This window comes from Triticum urartu, chromosome 7A (assembly GCF_056163025.1).
Source record: "Triticum urartu cultivar PI428250 chromosome 7A, HENAU_Tu73, whole genome shotgun sequence".
Taxonomy (NCBI): Eukaryota; Viridiplantae; Streptophyta; class Magnoliopsida; order Poales; family Poaceae; genus Triticum; species Triticum urartu.
Genome location: NC_141879.1, coordinates 678480364 through 678505887, shown reverse-complemented (window position 1 = coordinate 678505887; position 25524 = coordinate 678480364). Strand labels below are relative to the sequence as shown.

Genomic DNA, 25524 nt, shown 5'->3' with positions numbered 1-25524 from the left:
TGTGGTAGCGTCTCTTGCATCGGGGGACTATGACAGGTCTGCTATGCATGACCTAAAGATGAAAGCGTTGAGCATCTCGAAGTTAATCAACAATCTTCAATTGTCAAAGATTAGCCGTTCGGCCAATAAGGTGGCACACTTAATCGCTAAGTATAGCTTTGACAATAGATTAGATGGTATTCTTGTAAATAACGTACCGCCCTGTGTGGTGAATATTGTATCGAATGAGTGTACTGGTGTGGCTGGTTAATTAATATAAGGTGGTGTTCAAAAAAAGTATAAATTTGGTCAAACACTTTGCAAACGGTTGACGGGAGTAAAAGGACCAGAGGGAGTATCATGCATGCGGAGTAGGCAAAAAAATTGCTTGTCTAAAAAAGGCAAAAAAATTGCTCATTAATAGCCGGTCGAAGTCTCAAAGGGCGCGACCGCACGACGGAGGCGAAGGTCGTGGGAGGCGCGACGTTTGACGGAATTAAGTGAAGTTACATCCACGCGCCGGCATGGCGTGCGAACAGGCAAAAGCTATACCGTCAGGCCTACGATATGGGTCCAGTAGACATGACATCTAGTGGGTTCCGCATAGTTCTCGAGAACTCTTTGGGGGCTTGCAGCCGTTTATCCATCGGGCAAGCCAGCAACCCCACGCCGTTCGCACGCCCTACTCGTCCCTGTCTTCTACCTTACAACAGTTCGCTCCCAGTCGTCCCGTCCTTTCACATTAGTTTGCTCCCAGTTTTTTTTGCGGGGTACAACAGTTCAACTTCTCCTAACCCTCCTCCAAAATCCATCGTCTCCCAAATCTCCATGGTCGCCGCTGAGTACGAGGTTAGAGCCATCACCGGCGATCAGTTCATCATCATCTACACACGTGGATCTGAGACGGTGAAAGCATGGCTTGCTCGCTTCCTACGCATGTTCAACAGTTCAACGGATGAGTGGGTCGCTGGGCTAGATGTTGAGTACACCACAGTCCTGGGACGAGAGAAGGATCTAAAGGACGAAGAGAGGACAAAGCCCGCCGTGATCCACGTTTGCGTACATAATGTTTGCTTGGTCTACCACATATGCCATGCCGACGTTGAGTGCCAGGATTTTAAGAACTTCCTCAAGGACAAAAGAGTGAAATTCGTTACTGTAGGCTTTAAGAACGACAGGGATGTCCTGCGTCGGATAGGTCTCGTTGTAGGCCAGCCCTTCGATCTCCAGAAGGCAAGCCTGGTGTCCTCCTCTCAACCCTCAATGCTGACCCTGGCAGCAGCCGTGATTGATCCTTCGTATGCTAAACTGAAGAAACCTCATCACGAGTTTCATAATGCATGGGAGTCGAAGACATTAGATGAAGACCACATCCGGTACGCAGCAATGGATGCCTACCTTTGTTTAAATATCTACAAGGGTTGGATGAAGAAGCATAGCCTAGTGTCCGGTTAAAGCAAAGAAGCATCGGCGAAGAGGAAGAGGAAGAGGGACGAGGACAAAGTCAAGGATGTGGACTCGGACTCCGAGTAGGTGGCAGTGCCGTCGCTCATGCTCGTTCTATTGTAGTGTCACGCGGACTAGTTGCTTAGTTTATTTTCAAGGGTGTGTTGTGCTGAGGCCCCAGCAGAACTATGTTTATGTTCTTTCTTGTTATTTGAACTCTTTAGTACATACAGTAGTACTAGTACTATGTCTTACTACTGTTCTTCTTGCAGTTGGTACTACTGCTCGTATCTTCGTGTTCCTACTGTACTTAATACGTTCGTACTAGTAGTATAATTTGGGTCAGTCGATTTGTGAAAGAAGTTCGACGGAGCGAAGGAAGAAGACGGCAGAAGAGGTGGAAGAAGCCCTTCTAGCCATCCATGTTGCATCAAACGGCTCACATGAGTCGACTGACCCAAATTGCTCCTTCATATTGCAGGATCCACGTGGAATTCAAGGTCTCGAAGGTAGATTCCGTGTCCGCACCCGGTTTGCGAGCTCGACGCGCGCGCGACCGGCTTCCGCCGTGACATCCACCATGTGCGCCTCCTCCGCGCGGGCGGAGATGACAATGACACGCTAGTTCCTCCTCGCCGGCATGCTGGAGCACGCGCTCGTCCTCCTCTTCGTACGCTGTGTGCATAGACGCGGCTCCACCAGCTGCTCGCGTGCTTGGCAGCGCGGCGGCATCGCGAGGAGGGACTGCAGACGACGTGAGCGGGCGAGCCTTTGGCTTCATGGCACAGGGATGGCGGCGACACGACGGTGATGGGCGAGAAATTGTTGGCCGGAGCAGGCGGGTGCCGGCATGCGCAACGGCGGCGGCATATTGATGAGTGCGCGTGTGGGAGCTTACTTTAGTTTTATATATAAGATTGGTCAAACTTAAAAGAAAACCGTACTAGTACATGTAAACATTAGACTTAGGCAGCGCTTTTATTAGTTAGTACCACAGCCACGATATGGAATCCTGTGCAAGCACGTGAACCGCAGCCACGCGGTTGATCGAACGGTGCGTCACCGTGTCGCGCTCGAAGGACATCCACCGAACCTTTTTGTGTGTGTGAAAACAATCCTCGAATATTACTCAACTTTTTTTCCTGTGAAAGTTCTTGACACTGCAATATTTCCATATATTTGAATTTAGCTCTAGTTCGTGTTTATTTGGATTTGGACGTTTTAGGTGCGCCCTAGTTTTTTTTAATACTGATTTTGTGTGTGTGACTGAGAGAGAACGTGTGTATGTGTCCATATGTGTGTTGTGGCGGAAGGGCAATGTGGAGACGGTGTGCGTGTGATACAGACATAGAGATGTGTGAATGTGCAAATGATCATGCATGAGTGAGCATAGACAGATGTCGATACAGTGTGTATACATGAGAGAACGGTCTTCTGGTTTACTTGTGTGTGTGTGTGTGTGAGAGAGAGAGAGATAGACAGAGAGAGAGAGACAGAGAGAGGAGCATCCATAACACAACAACCATCTCTCTCGATTCGTCCATCCCTCGCACGGTCGCATGCAACACATGCATCAACGCGCACATTTTGACACCCTCACCCGGCCCCTGCCCACCTCAAGGCCCGCACAATCTCTTCGTGAATACCCATTTCTCTCCTTAGGTTTGTTTTCTCTCAATATCTGACACACACACACACAGACACACGCAGCATAACACACACACACACTCCCCCGAGCACACAATTCATCCCCATCCAAGGTTATATGGCGACCACTCTTGCTTGTGCTTATTTGCACCCCAACATGCACAACACCTCAATCTTCAAAGAGGGCATCGAGCAGATCGAAGACGATGACCACACCGCGCTAGAGAATGCGGGGTCATTTGGAAGCAAGGTGATGTGATGACGACTGGCTGACTCCTCCCCCACCCTCTCTCTCTCTCTTGTACAAAATTACCAATCCCTCTCTCCCCCGCACAAAATTGTCAATCCTCAACCCATGAGATCCTTCCCCTCTCGTCCATGTTTTTCCAGCTCTCTCATCAAACATGTTGTCTCTTCTCCTTCCACATATATAGAATCCACATGCACATGCATCTCATGTATATTACATGTATCCATCTTTCTCACAGACCTAACTTCTTCCTCTCTCTTTCTATCTCTCTCTCTCTCTGTCTCGTTAGGTTTGTCTCCTACTCTCTCGTCCACATACATACAATCTTTCCCGCCCTATCTGCTCCATCTTCAAAAGCTCTCTCTGCACGTTTCATTCACACATTAGGATATGTCAAAATGTTGCTTCTATAATGGCTGATGTAGAGTTATGGTTGTTTTTGTTGCATCCTACAAAGTAATAACTATGAAATGCATTTAGATTGTCATTTGACTGGGACTATGTGAGTTTGAGCATGTTGTGAAGTACTATAGACCTTGTATACATCTTGGGATTCGGCAATGATTGTAACTATTGAATTGTATAGACCATTACATTCGAAGTCAATAGCCTAATATATTTATTTCACAATTTCAACAAATGATTAGTTCACTACAAACTAAGAAAACAAATGTGTACTCCCTCCGTTTTTATTTAAGTCCGCGTATTAGCATTGGTCAAAGTCAAGTTTTGTAAACTCTCAGAAAACTTATAACAAAAAATATTAACATATACAATAACAAATAAATACCATTAGATTCATTATTGAATGTACTTTCACATCATACATATTTGTTATGGTAAATGTTTATATTTTTCTATAAACTTGGTCAAACTTTAGGAAGTTTGACTTTGGTCAAACCTAATATGCAGAGTTTACTACTACTCGCTAGTTGCTTTGCCGAATCACTCAACACGCCACACGAGGAGTCCAGTGTCACAAAATTTTGAGGTCGGCGGGAAAATATCCCGCGACCCTGATTCGAGCAGTGGGAAGTTACCATCATAGCCTTTGGAACAGGCCTACGGATGACGCTTGGTAGGGGGCTGTTTTCGTAACTTCAGGTTCACCCTACCCAGCCAACCCCACCCCGGCACCCAGAGTAGTATACCTGAATACTCCCCATTTTCTATCCCCACCGCAAAAAGACTTCTCCATGGCACTGCAGCCTTCGTGCTCCTCCCCTTTACATCGGCGCACTCGTCCACCGCAGCGCATCTGCCTCATCGACGACCTCGTACGCCGCACTAGAGCCGGTCCACCGTCGTCGTCGTACACGGAGCCTCTTCCCCGGCATCGTCTTCCACGGTCTCGAATCTGCTTCCTGGAAGCCGACGCCAAGCGCAGAAGTACCACCGTCGTGGACAATGAACTGACTCCCGTTGCCGACCCTGACTCACAGAGGCCACCGCGACCAGGGTTCTCCTCCTCGATTGGTAATGTGTGTATTGAATCACTTAGCAGTACATGTGCAGTTCCAATTTTGTTCATACCTACCCTTCAAATTTCCTGGGTGCTATTGTTCCCGTAAAACTAATTGGTTATAGCCTCCATTGTCCAACAGAATATCAGCTTGTAATTGTGCGTCGCTCCTGTATCGCGCTGTGCTTGGGTAGGTTTTTCATCCGCAACCAGTAGTGTGGCAAATGATGGAAAAGTTTTTAGAACTAGCAAGATGCCCATGCGTTGCACGCATCAAGATGCATTTGTATGAGTAGTTTATCTTGTGGGAGAAAAGGATGAACGAGGGAGGGCCTTATTTGCAAATCTGGAGAGGGGTATGGGTATCTTTTTGCGAAATTCCCATTTGTTTTCTTCCTATCTGTCAGATATAAATTGGACGGCCTATATTGCAATAAAAAAAGTATAGAGAAAAAAGTAGACAGTAAAGGAAGTAGAGATAAATATAAAATATAAAATATAAAATAAATATAATAGTAGAGAAGAGAGTAGAGATAGCATGTTGAGATTTTTAAAGCGCCGCGCGTTGCGATTCTGTTGGAGATGCTCTAACATGGCAGACGAGTGCTTTAATGTTGCCCACAAGATGCATGAGTATTACTAGTAGTATATTTTTCTTGCCATTTTGAGATTTTAAAACCACGAGTGCGAACATGCAAAGGAGCAATGAAGACCAAACACGGGATATTCGGGACATCTTCAAGCAGCGTGCCAAGTTAAAGAGGAGCTGCACCGAACCTGTAAAACAAGCTTTGGTAAGTAACACCCTTCCAATTACTTTCGTGTAGCCTCGTGTTCTTCGATGTGTATATGTTGTAGTTTCTATTTCTCTTAAGCGTGGTGTTCTTCAATGTGTAATAAGAAGAGTCTTAATCGTCCTAATGCTTTCGTTTTTAGCTTGATGTAGGAAGTGGGTGTTCTCACCTTGTAGTCTGTTTTTATTTTTTTCCTTTTGAATTCACTTCTCCGAGTTCTATTTATCTGGCTTCTACTAAATGGATCTAGGTTGCCCTAAGTATTGATCTAAAAAACAAGCAACTTCATGTCACACTACAAGAAATATGTCAACTAGTGACCTTCTGTCAGTGACCCTAGAAGAATTGGTCATAGATCTATGACCATTTCAGACCAATTGGTCAAAAGCTGTTTGGGGGGCTCCAAACCCTAAACTATAATGACCATTTTGGTCAGAAAGGTCGTAATTTCCTTACATGAAATGGTCATAAAGCAGATAGCACTGGTCCGCTGCCTTATTTCTAGCTGATCACGACCAATATAGATGGTCATAACCTTGTAAATTATGGTGGGTTGCTATGACTAGGCGCCACCTCATCAGTTTTGCCTATGTGTCATGTCCATGTGGCATTTTTGCCCCAGGTTGTGAAGCAACCTATATTTCTGTTATTCCCAAAATTCCTAAAAAAATCTCATAAATTCTTCGGGTCATATCTTCGTCAAATATGTAAAAAACATTCCTTGCCTAGTTCAAAAATAATTCAACAATATTCATTTTCCTATTTTGTTCAGAACAACACTTTGTGAAGGAAGTACCACTTTGGCATGTCCAAATAGTATCCATTTTCTACAGTGCTTTCCTATGCCCAAATAACCATCCTCCACCAAATGCCAGCTCAATCCATTCATTATTTTGAGCCCAGCTTCAACATTCGTATTTATGTCTAGTGTGGTACTTTGCAAAGCAAGTACCACCTAGGCTCCTCCTTTTGAGCTGAAAATATGTGAAGACGGTCTTCTTAGTAACTAATCATCCTCAGCCAAAACTCACGCCCATTATCCATGTATATTTCCCGTACCGCTAATCAAACACTTGGCTGCTAATTCATGTTTGAGCATCGATCGGTCTCCTTGTGAGAATCTTTTGTTGTAATTTTCTTCCTAGCACCTACCTGGTGAGTGCCCAATCCACTAGACATGCCTAGGCCGCCCAGAACACATGGCAACGCCACGGTCACGCGGTGACCACGCGGCGGGCATGTGAGTTTACGCGCTCTAGAGTTGGGGCCCTCGGCCACCGCCCAAACCTCGACGTATCGCCACCAAACCATGTATTTATGGTTAAATAGGTACTTATGTAACTACAAATGATTTTTGGAAAAAATAAATAACAAACTATGAGGCAACCGCAGTTCAAATTTGACCCGCTTCCACCTGAATCGGCGGAAATTTGTCTTTTTCACGAGAGGTGGATCAAAACTTTCGACACCCAACCATTTTGTCAATTGTGCATTAAATATGTCCTAGTATTTTAGAAAATTTATTTGGTCCAATTTTGCAACAATTATTTGGGTGGTTCTTCACAAAAAAACCTCCTTTTGGGCACTCAAAAAATGGAAAATGGTTTTTTCGTCCAAAGAAAATGAAAACTTCCTTAGGCAACATTGTTTGCCATTCCAATATGCACCCTTGTGAACAATATGAGATCATTTGAACAATCTATGCCATGAATGTGGCCATAAGATTGATCATTTGGCTTGAAAGCCATTGATCTCCACACGTGATAGCTCGTTTCCGAGAACACTTTTTTAAAATAATTGCCGTATTTCAAGTTTGTTATTTTTCCTGGGAACTTGGCCACATATAATGACACAATGCGAAGGTTTCCCAATTTTTTTTTGAATTTTTTATGCCCGTTTCAAAATGCGGTCAAAACGGCGGGAATGACCGTTCCTAGCTAGTGGTTGAATCTTGGAAAACTTTTGATGTTTCTATGATTAAATAGATACTTATGTACCTAGAAATGATTTTTGGAAAACATAAATAGCAAACTATGAGGCAACCGCAGTTCAAATTTGACCCGCTTCCAACTGAATCGGCGGAAATTTGTCTTTTTCACCAGAGATGGATCAAAGCTTTTGACACCCAACCATTTTGTCAATTGTGCATTAAATATGTCCTAGTATTTTAGAAAATTGATTTGGTCCAATTGTGCAACAAATATATGGTAGGTCCATCACAAAAAAACTCATTTCAGGCATTCGGAAAATGGAAAATGAATTTTTCGTGCAAAGAAAATGAAAACTCCCTTAGGCAACATTGTTTGGAATTCCAAGATGCACTCTTGTGCACAATATGAGATCATTTTAACAAACTATGCCATGCGTGTGGCCATAAGATTGATTATTTGGCTTGAAAGCCATGAATCTTCACGCATGATAGCTCATTTCCGAGAACACTTTTTTAAAATAATTCCCGTATTACCAGTTTATTATTTTTCCTGAAAACTTTGTCACATATGATGACACAATGCGAATGTTTTCCAATTTTTTTGATTTTTTTGAATTTTTCATGCCCATTTCAAAATGCGGTCAAAACGGCAGGCTTGACCGTTCCTAGCTAGTGGTTGAATCTTGGAAATTTTTTGATGTTTCTATAATTAAATAGATACTTATGTACCTAGAAATGATTTTTGAAAAAAATAAAGAGCAAACTATGAGGCAACTGTAGTTTAAATTCAACCCACTTCCTACTGAATCAGCGGAAATTTGTCTTTTTCATCACAGATGGATCAAAGCTTTTGACACCCAACCATTTTGTCAATTATGCATTAAATATGTCCTAGTATTTTAGAAAATTGCTTTGGTGCAATTTTGCAACAAATATATGGTAGGTCCTTCACAAAAAGAACTCATTTTGGGTAACCGGAAAATGGAAAATGAATTTTCCGTGTGAAGAAAATGAAAACTCCCTTAGGCAACATTGTTTGGAATTCCAAGATGCACCATTGTGCACAATATGAGATCATTTGAACAGACTATGCCATGAATGTGGCCATAAGATTGATCATTTGGCTTGAAAGCCATGAATCTTCACGCATGATAGCTCATTTCTAAGAACATTTTTTTAAAATAATTCCCATATTACAAGTTTATTATTTTTCCTGGAAACTTTGTCACATATGATGACACAATGCGAAGGTTTTTCAATTTTTCAATTTTTTTGATTTTTTTATGCCCGTTTCAAAATGCGGTCAAAACGGCGGGCTTGACCGTTCCTAGCTAGTGGTTGAATCTTGGAATTTTTTTGATATTTCTCTGATTAAACAGATACTTATGTACCTAGAAATGATTTTTGGAAAAAATAAAGAGCGAACTATGAGGGGGCTGCAGTTCAAATTCAACCTGCTTCCTGCTGAATCGCCGAAAATTTGTCTTTTTCAAGAGAGGTGGCTCGAATCTTTTGACACCCAACTATTTGGTCAATTGTTCATTAAATATGGCTTAGTATTTTAGAAAAATAATTTTGTCCAACTTTGCAACAAATATATGGTAGTTCCTTCACAAAAAACCCGATGGCACTCCAAAAATTGAAAAATGATTTTTTGTGTAAAGAAAATAAAAACCCCTCAAATTAACATTGTTTGTCGTCCCACGATACACATATGAACACAATATTGAGTCATTTAAACATACAACATGAGGCTAATATGTCGAGTGTTTACCCGAAATAAGAGGATAAAAAATATAAAATAAACAAAAGAGAAAAACACAATTACATAAGCTAGACTCTGATTGGTGGAACCATCTGTTACACGGATCGATGACATGGCAGACATCCTACCATCCATTGCTAGCAATCTCACCATCCATCCATCCATCTGAAGAAACCCACCGCGATCACCTCAGTCACCTCTCCTCCTTTCCGCCCGCCCGCCGCCTCCCTCTCTGTCTCTCCCCAATCCAGATCGACGCCGCCACCCCTCTCTAACCCTAGCTCCCCGTCGCCGGTGGCGGTGCCCTCCTTCCCTCCTCGCCTCTCCTCCACATCCGCCGCACCCAGCCACCCACCCCCCGCCGCCGTCAGATCCGCCATGCCCACAGCTCTCTCTGCCCCACCCCAAACACTACCCACAGCCGCCCCCGTGCTCCGTCACCGGCAACCTCGCCGCCGCCGCCCCACTCCCCTCGCCCTATCTCCATACCGCACGCGAGGGAGGGAGGGAGGCCCCAAATCGAAGCGAGCCGCAGCTTCTGGATCCAGATCGAGAGGGGCCCTAAATCGTCACCTTCCTCCGCCCCTTGACTCCTCTGTGTCGCCCTACCCCGCGGCTCCCGGGACGCCGAGCCGGACGGGAGGATCCACCGCCCCGCAGCACGCGCGCGCCGGTAGGGCGAGGGGATCGATGGCAAAGCTGTACGTGTAGGCGGTGCCCCCGCCGGATCTGAATAAGAGCACCGACTGGTTCATGTACCTGGGGGTCTGGACCACCCACATCTTCATCCTCTTCGTCTCCTGGCTCCTCATCCTCTCCATCTTCGGCTGCACCCCCGGCATGGCCTGGACGCTCGTCAACCTCAGCCACTTCGCGGTACCCGCCTCTCCCCCTCCCCTCCCTCCCTCCCTTACACGTCCTCGACTCCCATAGATCGTGTTTGTTTACCTCAATTCATGTTTGTTTACCTCGATTGCTTGCTTCGTGCGGTCAGAATTTAGCCTGCCAAATGTACTAAGAGGCTTTTGCTTCTCTCATGTTCTTCAGGAAGACATATTGTTCAGGAAGGCATTGATTGATTCGGTGTGTAAATAGAGAGACCGGTTGTATACCAAACATTTTTTTACTGCAATGGTTGATTAGCAAAATTCTCCGTAGATCTGAATTCTCAACCATGGTACTGTACATGATCTTTGATTATCCTGGTTATTATTTGTCAACAAAACAAGTGGGGTACAAAGTAGCTTGGCCAAAAAATAGATCTGCCTAATGCTTCAAGTGTTTAAAACTCTTTGCGAGTGCTGTGACGGCAATACTGAATAATCTTGCTGATAGATGCTTGAACAAAACTTGTTATTTGGGAACAACATTGTGGGACGACAATCCTGTCCCAGTGCGCCTTGGCGTCAGTGGCTGTTAGAAGGCGTAGTCATAGATGGCCTGTGCAACTCCATCTTCATCGTTGGTGGCGCCGATTACGTTCGCATCTGCCCACCCTTCGCCTCCCCTAGCTACAAATTGCTACCACGCATTCGCCAATCCTGCCAACTAATAAAGTGTATTCTAGTTTGAAGGTTTACTGTTTCATAATAGCCAAATAATTAGCCTGCATTTAATCATTCTTTTCCTACTTTAAATATAATAATGTAGTGGAAAAATTCATGAAATCATTCTGGCAGTAAATACTGCAGTTCTAGTTGGCCCAACCTCAATTCTGGAAGTACAAATTATTGCTATTTTTCTCATAAGATTATAGCATGAAATTATTTCTCTATTGTCATTGCTTTCCTAATTGAATCTTCATTTCAGATTACATACCACTTCTTCCACTTGAAGAAGGGAACTCCATTCGCTGATGATCAGGGGATGTATAATAGGTTGACTTGGTGGGAGCAAATGGACAACGGCAAGCAGCTTACTCGCAACAGAAAATTTCTTATTGTGGTTCCTGTAGTCCTCTAAGTGTTATTCTGTTTCGATTTTATTAATACTGCTTTTGGGAGCTTATTTGGCAAGGAACAGCATGGCAGGATGTATGCACAAAGATTAATTCTGGCTAGTCTGAAATACTACACTTATTCATTAATTCTGCAAAGAACACTTGTTAGTAACATCTAGGTCATACTATAGTAGCTCGGTCCAGATCATTAATAAGTGGCTCAAGCCCTACACCATCACCAAAATCCCAGGAGATCTGGACCGATCCCTGCACCATTAATAAGTGCAGCTGTGAGTCGCCCCCTGCCCCCCAATCCCCACCCTACTCTTCGGTAACCGACGGTGTCGGTCGGGGATTAGATTCTGTCGATTCATAATTCACAAGTAGAAAACAGGGCTTTGGTCCAGGCTGGGTTAGCCCATTAGTCTCGGTTCAGTCCAGAACTGGGACCAATGTGGTTCGTGAGCCCAGGGGGCCGGCCGGGCCACGTGGGCCATTGGTCCCAGTTCATCTGAACCTTTTGGTCCCGGTTGGTGGGATGAACCGGGACCAATGGGCCTCGCTCCTGGCCCACCACCATTGGTCCCGGTTGGTGGTTTGAACCGGGACCAAAGGCTCCCCTTTAGTCCCAGCTCATGTCACCAACCGGGACCAATGAGGTGCCTATATATACCCCTCGCTCGCGAGCAGAGCACCCAAGTGCTTTGTTTTTCTCTGGCCGAGGGGGAGAGGGCTTGGTGGTGCTCTAGCTCACCTCCTATGCACACAAGGTGTTCGATGGAATGCCCGAGCCACACTACTTAAGCTTTCTCCTCTCCAAGCTCGACCTCCAAACTCCATTTTCCATAATATTTGTCTAGGTTTAGCGGTCCGTCACGCTCCGTCCCCGTCTTCACCGCCGTCGATCACCCGCGCCGAGCTCATCGCCGGCACCACCGTGGTGAGCCTCTTGTTCTTATCTTCTTTCTGAAAGGAAAAATATTCTTACTTGTATGTTTACATAGATACTTGTATTATTTTCTTACTTTTATTATTGCATCTTATATAGTGTGATGGTTTTGGTATTCGCCCCCGTGGGCCCTCGTCCTGTCTATGATTCGGATGTGGTATATATATTATCTTTATAACTATTGGTTCATTTATTGTTTATGAAAATTATGCCGATCAACGTGACATAGATTTTATTTATGTAGGATGTATGTGAATCGAAAATCCAACCGACCCTATTGTCGAGAGGTTAAATTTAGTTGAAGAAGAGAACAATTTGTTGAAGGAAAAAATAAAAAAATGAGGAGGAGAAGATGATATTGGAGTTGCATGTTGCGGATGTCGTCGATGATCACAAGATCAACATGGATGCAATGCGCTTGAAGATTAGAAAGATTAGAAAATATGCCATTCATACCGAGGCTTGGTATCATTATGCCGTTGGATCAATTGTTACCTTGGTTGCGATTATGATCGCATTTGTTTTCGCATTGAAATGTTTTCCATAGTTTCAATGTATGGTTTAATTAATTAGATGCTCTACAGAGCTATATGTTGTTAGATGAGAACTATGTATGCACTTTGGTTTTAATGTGATGATGAACTTCTATTAATTTGGACACTTAATTATATATAATGCACGCAGATGAACCGGCAATGGATGTACGGTGACAGACACACCTGCGAGTACATTAAGGGCGTGCATGAGTTTCTCGATGCGGCTGAGGCAAACAAGCAGAATGGTTTTATGTGTTGTCCATGCACTGAATGTGGGAATACGAGGTCTTACTCTAACCGGAAAATCCTTCACTCCCACCTGCTTTACAAGGGTTTCATGCCACACTATAATGTTGGGACGAGGCACGGAGAAATAGGGGTTATGATGGAAGACGGCAAAGAAGAAGAGTACGATGACAACTATGTGCCCCCTGAATACGGTGATGCTGCAACGGGGGGAGCTGGTGAAGATCAAGAGGAACCAGACGATGTGCCCAATGATGCTGCAACGGGTGAAGCTGCTGAAGATCAAGAGGAACCAGACGATGTGCCCGATGATGATGATCTCCGCCGGGTCATTGTCGATGCAAGGACGCAATGCGAAAGTCAAAAGGAGAAGCTGAAGTTCGATCGCATGTTAGAGGATCACAAAAAAGGGTTATACCACAATTGCGAAGATGGCAACACAAAGCTCGGTACCGTACTGGAATTGCTGCAGTGGAAGGCAGAGAATGCTGTGGCTGACAAAGGATTTGAGAAGCTACTGAAAATATTGAAGAAGAAGCTTCCAAAGGATAACGAATTGCCCGACAGTACATACGCAGCAAAGAAGGTCGTATGCCCTCTAGGATTGGAGGTGGAGAAGATACATGCATGCCCTAATGACTGCATCCTCTACCGCAGTGCATACAAGGATCTGAACGCATGCCCGGTATACGGTGCATTGCGGTATAAGATCAGACGAGATGACCCTGGTGATGTTGACGGCGAGCCCCCCAGGAAGAGGGTTCCTGCGAAGGTGATGTGGTATGCTCCTATAATACCATGGTTGAAACATCTGTTCAGAAACGAAGAGCATGCCAAGTTGATGCGATGGCACAGTGAGAACCGAAAGAAAGATGGGAAGTTGAGAGCACCCGCTGACGGGTCGCAGTGGAGAAAAATCGAGAGAAAGTACTGGGATGGGTTTGCAAAGGACCCAAGGAATGTATGGTTTGCTTTATGCGCGGATGGCATTAATCCTTTCGGGGAGCAGAGCAGCAATCACAGCACCTGGCCCGTGACTCTATGTATGTATAACCTTCCTCCTTGGATGTGCATGAAGCAGAAGTTCATTATGATGCCAGTTCTCATCCAAGGCCCTAAGCAACCCGGCAACGAAATTGATGTGTACCTAAGGCCATTAGTTGAAAAATTTTACAGCTGTGAAATGGAAACGGTGTACGTACATGGGATGAGCACAAACAGGAGGAATTTAACCTTAAGGCGCTGCTGTTCGTGACCATCAACGATTGGCCCGCTCTCAGTAACCTTTCAGGACAGACAAACAAAGGATACCACGCATGCACGCACTGAAAGTATATACCTGGACAAATGCAGGAAGAATGTGTACCTGGGCCATCGTCGATTTCTTCCGACCAACCATCAATGTCGAAAGAAAGGCAAGCATTTCAAAGGCGAGGCAGATCACCGGAAGAAGCCCGCCATGCGTACCGGTGATCACGTACTTGCTATGGTCAATGATTTACACTACGTAATCTTTGGAAAGGGTCCCGGTGGACTAGCTGTTCCGAATGACGCTGAGGGACACGCACCCATGTGGAAGAAGAAATCTATATTTTGAGACCTACCCTACTGGAAAGACCTAGAGGTCCGCTCCTCAATCGACGTGATGCACGTGATGAAGAACCTTTGCGTGAGTGTTACTGTCTTGTGCGTATTCAGTTCCCTTATATATATATTAGTTAAGGTTATAGTAATGTAATTGATGAGTTATGCATGTGTGTGCAGTTACCACTATATTCTCCTAGAGATTAAGCTTGAGCAGGGACTAGTAACTGTCTTAGACTCAAAACGAAAAGATCCCCAGGACTATGCGGACATGACTCAAATGCTCGAGAAGTAAGTTAAATCGATCATTATCCACCATATCAGCAACTTTGTTCATTTCCTGATATATCAAGTAATTGTTTTCTTTGTCTGGCAGGGTTTGGAAAAAATTCTCCAAAAAAGCTCCAGGACTCCCGAAGAAGCTGCAATTTAGACACCCGAAAGTAAGTACTATAGTAGCATGTTCCGCGCATCTCCTATTGATTTGGCATTCTTGCTTATCAGTTTGATTGACCTCTATTTCTTGTAAAGTGGTTGTGGCAGGAAAAAGGGAATGATTTCTGTGGATACTACGTTTGCGAGTCCATCCGCCACACGACCTGTGAGCGGGGCTACACTAACGAACAATATGAAGTACGTAAATAACAACATTCAAAATTTTATTTTATTACCATCATTTGTGTTGAGTTTCATTCATTCATATATATATATATATATATATATATGTATTGACCCCCTTCTTCAAATTAGATGTTTCGGAAGCGGGATGAACTCCTAGCACCAGCTCGCATGCGAGCAATTCAAGAGGAATTGGTGGCATTCTTTCTTGACCACGTGATCGCTGAAGATGGAGAATACTATGTGGACCATGAGTCCGTATGATTATATTTGTAAGAGATAATTATTGTATATATGTAGCCGGTAGTGTCGGATAGATATACGAGAACTTGTTGTTTGACCAATCTCTCGGAGAAGGAGAGGTGGTCGATATCACTTCTCTCTATATGCATATATGTTCATGACGATCTTCTGTTTCCTTCGTTTGCTTACTAGCTAGCTAGCGTGTCTAGTCCTCTCTATACTTATGTATAGTATGTAGCGTCGACCAAGCACGGACATAAGAGAGGACACTTCTATCTATTAATTATAGCTAGCTAACACAATATATGAAACACCTAAATTAACCCCCCCAAAACCCCCAAACCCCCCCTTAAAAAAAAACAAAAACCCCAGCCACAGAAATGCTGACGCATGAATGCCTATTGGTCCCGGTTGGTGCCACCAACCGGGACCAAAGGGTCTCCTGCCTGGGCTACGCGCACAGGCCACGTGGAGGCCCATCAGTCCCGGTTTTGGATTGAACCGGGACTAAAGGGGCAGGGCATTAGTACCAACCCTTTAGTCCCGGTTGAGGAACTAGGACAAAAGGCCCTTACGAACCGGGACAACAGGCCCTTTTTCTACCAGTGATTGGTTTTGCTTGCTGGCCGAATTGGCTTGGTTAGATTTCTACAAAATCTCTATACGGGGATCCGTTCATGGCTAGCAGAGGTCGAGCATATACTAAAAAAAGAGATAGTATGTGTTTTATTGGATGTCTGTTTTGAAGCATGGGGGAGGTTTTATTTTACTTTCTGTAAGTTATGATTCATGTGTAACTGATGTATCACCCGGATTGTATACTTTTGGGTTTTGGTTGGAGTGTATGTTGTATGTATATCTGCAGCTGGGAAGAGAGAGAGGGGGAAAAGTGATTTTGACAAGGAGTCCAACTACATTTATGTTAGTTATAGGTAGCGAGTATGTAACTGACATTACTATGAAGCGATTCATCTCTTTATTTTTGTCTGTTATTATAGGTTTGATCGTGATTGGAAAAAGATAGAAGCAACGCCGACCACTTGTGGTGGTCCGAAGGCCTCCGGGCGCCGCAGCACCACGCCGTCATGACGCCGACCCAGTCGCAAACGGCGGCCATCTCTGGTATGTAATATATGCCTTCAACCTATAACAAAATTGGATCTTGTTATCAGTATGTGCGGAATTCTGTGGGTCAAGTCAATACTTAGCATTGGTTGACTGTGAGCAACTCAGAAATTAGACATGCGAACTGCAGCGTATCTCAGTAAGTTCTGAAGAGAAGAGAAACATCACCTGTCCATCTGTGTGCAGATGTTTTTCTCTGCTCCAGAATTCCTAAGATTTTTCTTGTCTTCCAAACTAAAGCTGGTCCAACATAGAACTATATTGCTTTAGAGTTCAATTCAGAAGGAGATTGATCATACCCTAATCAGACACACCAGGAGTATGTCTCACCTGTTGCTGCATTGTTTTGATCACAGGGAACCAGGCTCTCAAAACCGAGTCAAACTCCGACAGCGAGTCATTGGTCGAGATAGGGGCGGCCGATGCAAGCGAAGCGGTGAGTCATCAGATACCAGGTTTATAAGAAGGTATGCAGAGATCAAGTCTGGGTCCAGTTATTATCAGGATACAACATAGAAACCTACACTACCAGTAGTAGTCTGAATCTAAGAACTCACCCTGTTTGTCTGATCTTTGCAGCTGCTAGATTTGAGTGGTATCCTCACTGTATTCTTCTGTGGTATTGTGATGTCACATTACACCTGGCATAAGGTGACAGAGAGAGTTACAACAAAGTAACCTTAGTTATTAGTCTATGTTATTTCAATATAAGCAACATTCTGTTCAGTCAAAAACTGTTGTAGGTGCTACTACGAGTAGTGCTTGTAATTTTGTTTTGCTGTACCAATCATCAATTAATTCCCTAGTTACTACTATGTAGGGGATGTTACTGTTCAGTCAAAAACCTGCATTGCAAGATATACTGCAGTGCATGTCCTTGTGGTACTATGGGGTTTATTAGCTATTTGGAATGTACTCATATTGTGCCATGTATTTTATTACCTATATGATTACACATGTCAGTTTTATTATCAAAATCTGAACTGTAATAGTCATAATATTGGGCTGTTGGGAGCGTCACCTTTTTGTGCACAATACATTTAGCAGACATATCCACACTGAGTGCTTATGAAATAGCTATGTGTCCTGCACAATAAGTGCTTGTTCATTTGGTTTTCCCTAAACTTTGTTTCTATGTTTGAGAGCAAATTTAATTGATTCTTTGATGGAGCACTAAGACTGTGTGTGGATCATTTTTTAAGATCTAAAACTGCTCGCCGTTCCTGTGATGATGTAGTTTAGTAGATCTCAATTGAATCATGACAGTTGGTGCAATCCTTGGTGAAAAATTGTATGGGCAAATGATCGCTAAACTAAGGAGGCTTAACCTGATAATAACTGGTGCATGTATATGTTTGGGTGCTTGTAAATTAGAGAATGTCTGTGATACCATGTATGTATTATGTGCCAGCGTAGCTATACTGATGCTTTGGTTTTCATCCGTGTAGCAGAGGACAAGGGCGTCATGGCCAACCAAGGCGCATGGTGCTCGCAAGCGGCGAACGGAGGCTGTTTGACGTCGGCACGGAGGAGGACGGGCATGGACGGAGGAGGACAGAGCACCTCTCTTCTTCCAGGTTCTTCTCCTTATCTTCACTTAATGTATATGCCTGTGCTGCAGCTCACCCATGGTCTTGTTTGTCCTGCAGGTTAGTGAGCAGCTTCAGGAGGAGTTCAAGCATGACCACCAAGAGGCACCATCGCAGCAACAGGTAGCACGTCCATCTCCACCTCCCTCTCCCTCTGCTCCCAATCCTTTTTATTAGATTATGTTGAGTACATTCTGAACCCCCTGATGTGACACAAGTATATGCACATGCTATGGTTTAAGTGTTGCTTGTGTATGGTAAATAGGTTGAGCACCCACCGCTGTTTGATACTATTTTGTTTAGGATTCTATTCCTCTATGCGTGTAATCTCTAGACCATGATCAAGCATTCATACATGGTTGATTTGCATGGAACGATTACTACTAACTAAATAAGGAAGCAGACTTCTTCACATAAAGGAAGATATGTCTGTTTTAGTAATATAAACAAATCAAACAAGATTGTTTGCATACAATCAGATCATTCTCACTTATTAGTTGAGTTCTAAGTACATAGAATCTTTAGTTCTCTGGTTATATTATAGTCAGAATTATACTGTGTGACTGAGTTCTATTGGGAGTGTGCATGATTTTATCCATACCTGGCACTATGGATAGAGCTTTGTGTGTAATCTGGCGTTGTTCCCATTATTGTTCTATCCATTTATTGGTGTTACATGTGTAGCCAGTAACCAGGACCTGCACTTGTGCCATGCATATTCATATAGTCTCTATTGTCTTGTATGAATATCTCATTTTAACTAGCTCGGCTAAAAAAGCTTGGTACTAGCTGAAATTTGTTTATCATTATATAAAGAATTGTCCTTTACTCCTTTATTACTTTTTTGAATGGAATGTTCATATTATATTGGCTCCAGTTTTTCTGATTCTTCTCAGCCGATTCGTGTAACAGGGCGACTGTGGAAGGCATGCTGTATTTCTGTCAGCCCAGTCCTGACTATGTCTGTCCGTGAGTCCGACATTTGATCGTTGTTGAAGGAGCTCCATGCTGAAGAAGAAAACACTTGTAGAGCTTGTAACATTACTTGGAGAGCTTGTAAAGTACTGTAGAGCTTTGCATTTGTAGAGCTTGTAAAGCATTGTATACGTTAGAGCTTGTATTACGTGTCATTTGTAGAGCTTGTAGTGAATCTGGCTATTGTTATTTGAATAATTATGTGTGTTTTCTGCTTGCCTATTTAAATACTGGTTATTTTCTTACTATAAAATTCAAATATGATGTCAAATTGAAATATGAAGAATCTGAGCCTAATAGCTGGGATCCATTTATCAAAACCTGACAAGTGGGACCTGTTTGACTAATGGACCCATTTTATAAAAAAAGAAAACTAAAACTGCTGGTACAAAAAGGCCATGGCCCAGAAAATAAAAAGGCCTAGGGCTTGGCCCGTGTAGTTCACCAAAATTAGCAGCAAAAAAATATAAATGGGCTAAATTGTTGGGCTAGGCCCATGTAGAAAATCGAATTGGAGCGGGTTGATTCTTGTGCCACATCAGATTGCCACGTCGGATGCCTACGTGGCCTGGGGAGGCTGCTAGTGACCAAAACAAAACAATAGGCATATTTTGGTCGTAAACATCTACGACCTTCTATCAGAGAAGGTCGTTAATTTCAGTTTACAACCGCCAGCTTTTGACCTTCTGTTTTTGGTCACAAAAAGGTCGCAAATGAAAAACAATGACCTTTCAGTGACCAATAGTCAAGGTCACAAGTTGACATATTTCTTGTAGTGTCAGGATGGAGGTCCTGCGAGGAGGGAAGTATGGTCAACCTCGAGATCATGTTTCCAAAATGAGGCTGGATTACACACAAGGTGCCAGTTCCCTAATGATGCTGGATTAGACACAAGGTGCATATTCCCAGATGATGCTGGATTACACACAAGCCAGGTGGAGTCGTCAGCTGTTCGTGTCCTCATGGCATTAGTAAAGGCTGAAAGAAAGCGTGCAGCAGCCCTTGAGAATGTAGCTGAGTTCATGAAGAAGCAAAAAGAGCAATCAGATGCTCTCTTCACCCAAGCCAAAGAAGAGATGGAAGAAGTCAGAAAGAAGCTAGCAGATGCAGAGGAGGCTAGGCGTCTCCTGCTATCTAAAACTGTTGTCAATACAAAATTTCCTTCATAATAGCTAGGTTCAAATGTTTATCCAGTCAGCATGCCTGTTGTGATGTCCGTGCATCTACTGATGTGGCACAGAATGTTTTTTTCGGGTCATGTAATAACAACAATACTTTCCAAACAATAATAGACAAAGCATTGGACATGGTATAGTTCACGCGCAAGCCCGACATTCCAAGTTCAACTTCCACATCAAACTCATGTTCACAGATATCTACACATTCATACATAATGTCCACAACCATGATTCACTTCAAAGCCAAAAAAATGTGAGGAGAGTTATAAATAAAGAAAATCCTCTACTAGTTCCTGCTACCAGTGCGAGCACAACAGGTCAAGACCATGATCGTGCTCAAAGACCGTGTCTACGTGGTGTTTGGACATGGGCGACAACCTCAACGCTAACGGTGCTGCTCCCGTTGCATCGTATGTGTTTCTGTCCTTCCTATTCGAAATCGTGGTAGAATTCATGATTTATTTTGTGCTTATTTAGATTAAATCTAGTAGTAACTTGCTCATATATTCAACTAGCGCAATGTCCCCTACAGCCACTCCCGTTTCATGGACAGCCTGGTCGATGCCTCCAAGGAGCCCTTCGTCCACTGCTATGAGTGCCCGATGCCGTTCTGTGGCTCGCCGGCGGACATGCTGTATCACCTCACGGATGCGTGCAGCGGTCACTGCTGGCCCTTGGCGGAGAACATCAAGTATGAGACGTGCTACCCGTTCACCATGCCAGAGTTGCTGGAGGATCACCGCCGCCTGCTAGTCTTGGAGGAGGACGGCAGCGTCTTCCTCTTGATCGTGGGCACCGGCCAGGCCCGCGCAGGCCGCCGCCCCGTCTCTGTAATGTGCGTCAGGGGCGACGCCGCTGACGCTGACACGAGGCCGATGTATGGGTGCATGGTCAGTGTTACTACCCCTCTGGGTCGCGTGGGCGGCGACACCGGCCTCATCGAACGGACTTGGACTCTGGGAGCTGGGACTATCCTGCCAATGTGGACTTGGAAAACCCATGGCATCCTTTACCCGCCGATGCGGTGCACGGGGACTCCAAGGAGGTTCACCTGGACATACGCATTATCAAGTTAAATGTTGATCATTAGTCTTCGCTCAATGTAATCCGCTGTCTAAGCATGTGGAGACTTCCATGCAGGATCTTGCGCTATTTGAGTATCGCGCATGAATAAAAGTGTATCCGTTTATGGTTTAGTCTAGAATCTTCCATGTATGAATTTTTACTACAGTACTGGTGAAAGACTTACGATGAACCATTTCTTACATCTCCTCTGCCCGCTTGCAAGTCATCCTCATTTAATCCCTCAGTCTAGGTGTATAAGGGCATTGTTAATATTACTTAATAGTATAGCCAACTGTTGACTATAAGAAAGTGCCATGTCATCTGTAGCCAACATGTATAACAATCGATACTCAAAAACTAATTCTTAAAGATCATTTCTTGTAAAGCACAATAAGTGTCATTTCTTCACAAGTTTTGGATGCAGGTTGAACAGTTGAACACTTTTGTTTGCAAAAGATACCTTTTTATCTATTTCACCCAGATGTTTGTGAGCTCTAGAGATGAAATAATATCTGAAGAAACCTATCGATACCTGTTACACATGAGATGACCCCCACATCCTTCGTCAAAATAAACAACTCCCCGATCAATGCATTTCACTCTTCGGTGCAACGCACGGGCACCTTACTACTATAGATTAGTACGACCAAAAATTGAACCAACATTATATATAGTACGATAAATGCTGATGGATGTCACCTAAAATTATATCATTCAAAACTATGTTCAAATACGAATCCAACGATATAGTTTTTGTTGACATGCACTAACATTTTGTCAGTTAAATCTTCAGTCAAATTCAATGGGGGACTAATAAACCATGATCGATGTAGTACAAGTGTAGAGGGCGGCGCTGCACGGGATCTCACCTCTCACCCCGCTCGTGGCACGGCAGTAAAGCTGTCATATCACAAAACCCAACCACTCCCAGTAATAAGTGGCCTAGTAAAATAAATGGGCAAGCAACCATCACATCCCTCCGTCTTTTTTGCATTTCATCTCTCTGCATTTACTTGCTCCGGTTCATCTCGCACACTCGATCAATAGATACTACTCCTAGGGTCACTGACATATGGGAGGCGTAGTATTTATAGCGAGCAATGGCACACCTCCATAAGATATGGACTGAGCTACACTGACTTAACTTCAGGTCCAGTTGCGTCACTGACATGTGGGCCAGACCCCTGTTGGGCCCATATGTCAGTGACCCAATGCACCTGCAGTTAAGTAACAACTACTGGGCATATTTGTTGGAGTAAATTACGAGGAGCGAAGGGGTGGAAATATTGCTGGTCACAATGGATTGGATGAGTGTGGGGGAGGAGAGTCATGCATGCAGATTTTTTCACACGGGCTTCCTGCAGGTATGGGGAATGGTGCATAATAAGTCATCTTGCATGCCGGGCTAGGTATAGTCTCAAGTCATTAAAAACATACACGCCCCACACATGTTCATATTTCAAGGTGCACTAAATTATTGCATGCGATGATTAAGGCTGGCCATAATGGTGGTATCTTAGCTGGTATCATGCACACGGGAATAGCAAACATGCTGATGTGGCAAAGAATTAAAGAAGAGAGGGGGGTTAGAGTAACTATTGTTCATGCATGCATTAGTAAACACATTGTTTTGTGAAGAACGACATCACTACTTGAGTGCTTTTGTAGACTTCAAAAACTATTCCACCACCTCTACTATCTTTCTAAGAGTAGGTGAAAATTTTGAATCGAGCCCTTTAAACTAGAAGGGAGGTAGTGGTACTCTAATAGCTAACCTTGTTGTGATGACAAGATAGGACATGGCACACACCTGGACGGAGGAACTAGTCTGCATTGTGCATTTAAGTTTTGTCTGAAGTCAATGTACCTCTACTTTCACCAGACTTATAGAAAAATGTGTCAACATTCACAATGTGAAATCAATATTTTTACACTCATTATAAAACGTAGTTCTTATACTCATTATAATCAGTATTGTAGATATTGATATTTTTCGTATAAATTTGGTCGTGGGATTTCATTGATGCCTGTCAAAGCGTGGAGGAAGCGGAGCTTAGGGCTTGCATTGCCGGTCTCTACATAGGTATTTCCCTTCATAATCCTGTAATTTTAGAGACTGATTGCGCTTTTGTGGTAGCGTCTCTTGCATCGGGGGACTATGACAGGTCTGCTATGCATGACCTAAAGATGAAAGCATTGAGCATCTCGAAGTTGATCAACAATCTTCAATTGTCAAAGATTAGCCGTTCGGCCAATAAGGTGGCACACTTAATCGCTAAGTGTAGCTTTGACAATAGATTAGATGGTATTCTTGTAAATAACGTACCGCCCTGTGTGGTGAATATTGTATCGAATGAGTGTACTGGTGTGGCTGGTTAATTAATATAAGGTGGTGTTCAAAAAAAGTATAAATTTGGTCAAACACTTTGCAAACGGTTGACGGGAGTAAAAGGACCAGAGGGAGTATCATGCATGCGGAGTAGGCAAAAAAAATTGCGTGTCTAAAAAAAGGCAAAAAAATTGCTCATTTATAGCCGGTCAAAGTCTCAAAGGGCGCGACCGCGCGAGGGAGGCGAAGGTCGTGGGAGGCGCGACATTTGATGGAATTATGTGAAGTTACATCCACGCGCCGGCATGGCGTGCGAACAGGAAGAAGCTATACCGTCAGGCCTACGATATGGGTCCAGTAGACATGACATCTAGTGGGTCCCGCATAGTTCTCGAGAACTCTTTGGGGGCTTGCAGCTGTTTATCCACCGAGCAAGCCAGCAACCCCACGCCGTTCGCATGCCCTACTCGTCCCCGTCTTCTACCTTACAACAGTTCGCTCCCAGTCGTCCCGTCCTTTCACATTAGTTCGCTCCCAGTTTTTTGCGGGGTACAACAGTTCAACTTCTCCTAACCCTCCTCCAAAATCCATGGTCTCCCAAATCTCCATGGTCGCCGCTGAGTACCAGGTTAGAGCCATCATCGGCGATCAGTTCATCGTCATCTACACACATGGATCCGAGACGGTGAAAGCATGGCTTGCTCGCTTCCTATGCATGTTCAACAGTTCAATGGATGAGTGGGTCGCTGGGCTAGATGTTGAGTACACCACAGTCCTGGGACAAGAGAAGGATCTAAAGGACGAAGAGAGGAAGAAGCCCGTCGTGATCCAGGTTTGCGTACATAACATTTGCTAGTTCTACCACATATGCCATGCCGACATTGAGTGCCAGGATTTTAAGAACTTCCTCAAGGACAAAAGAGTGAAATTCGTTACTGTAGGCTTTAAGAACGACAGGGATGTCCTGCGTCGGATAGGTCTCGTCGTAGGCCAGCCCTTCGATCTCCAGAAGGCAAGCCTGGTGTCCTCCTCTCAACCTTCAATGCTGACCCTGGCAGCAGCGATGATTGATCCTTCGTACGCTAAACTAAAGAAACCTCATCACGAGTTTCATCATGCATGGGAGTCGAAGACATTAGATGAAGATCACATCCTGTACGCAGCAATGGATGCCTACATTTGTTTAAATATCTACAAAGGATGGATGAAGAAGTAGAGCCCAGTGTCCGGTTAAAGCAAAGAAGCGTCGGCGAAGAGGAAGAGGAAGAGGGACGAGGACGAAGTCGAGGACGTGGACTCGGACTCCGAGTAGGTGGCAGTGTCGTCGCTCATGCTGGTTCTACTGCAGTGTCAAGCGGACTAGTTGCTTAGTTTATTTTCAAGGGTGTGTTGTGTTGCGGCCCTAGCAGAACTATGTTTATGTTCTTTCTCGTTATTTGAACTCTTTAGTACGTACAGTAGTACTAGTACTATGTCTTACTACTGTTCTTCTTGCAGTTGGTACTACTTCTCGTATCTTCGTGTTCCTACTGTACTTAATACATTCGTACTAGTAGTATAATTTGGGTCAGTCAATTTGTGAAAAAAGTTCGACAGAGCGAAGGAAGAAGACGGCAGAAGAGGTGGAAGAAGCCCTTCTAGCCATCCATGTTGCATCAAACGGCTCACATGAGTCGACTGACCCAAATTGCTCCTTCAGATTGTAGGATCCATGTGGCATTCAAGGTCTCGAAGGTAGATTCCGCATCCGCACCCGGTTTGCGGGCTCGATGCGCGCGCGACCGGCTTCCGCCGCGACAGCCACCATGCGCGCCTCCTCCGCGCGGGCGGAGACGACAATGACACGCTAGTTCCTCCTCGCCGGCGTGCTGGAGC

General features: G+C 44.2%; 1 protein-coding gene and 1 pseudogene across 2 annotated transcripts in view; both read left to right on the top strand.

Moving 5' to 3' along the window:
• Positions 1-9963: 9963 nt before the first annotated feature.
• On the top strand, positions 9964-11461 carry LOC125522104 (uncharacterized protein C119.09c pseudogene; annotated as a pseudogene). Its single transcript, XR_015610137.1, has 2 exons — positions 9964-10149; positions 11083-11461. The product of XR_015610137.1 is annotated as an uncharacterized protein C119.09c pseudogene (transcript).
• A 9510-nt stretch (positions 11462-20971) lies between these two features.
• Positions 20972-25524, top strand: part of LOC125519320 (actin-related protein 2/3 complex subunit 3-like) — a 113810-nt gene continuing 109257 nt past the window's right edge. Inside the window, exon 1 of the mRNA XM_087533796.1 lies at positions 20972-21145. Coding sequence (XP_087389922.1) covers positions 20972-21145 — 174 coding nt within the window. The remainder of the gene's footprint in view (positions 21146-25524) is intronic.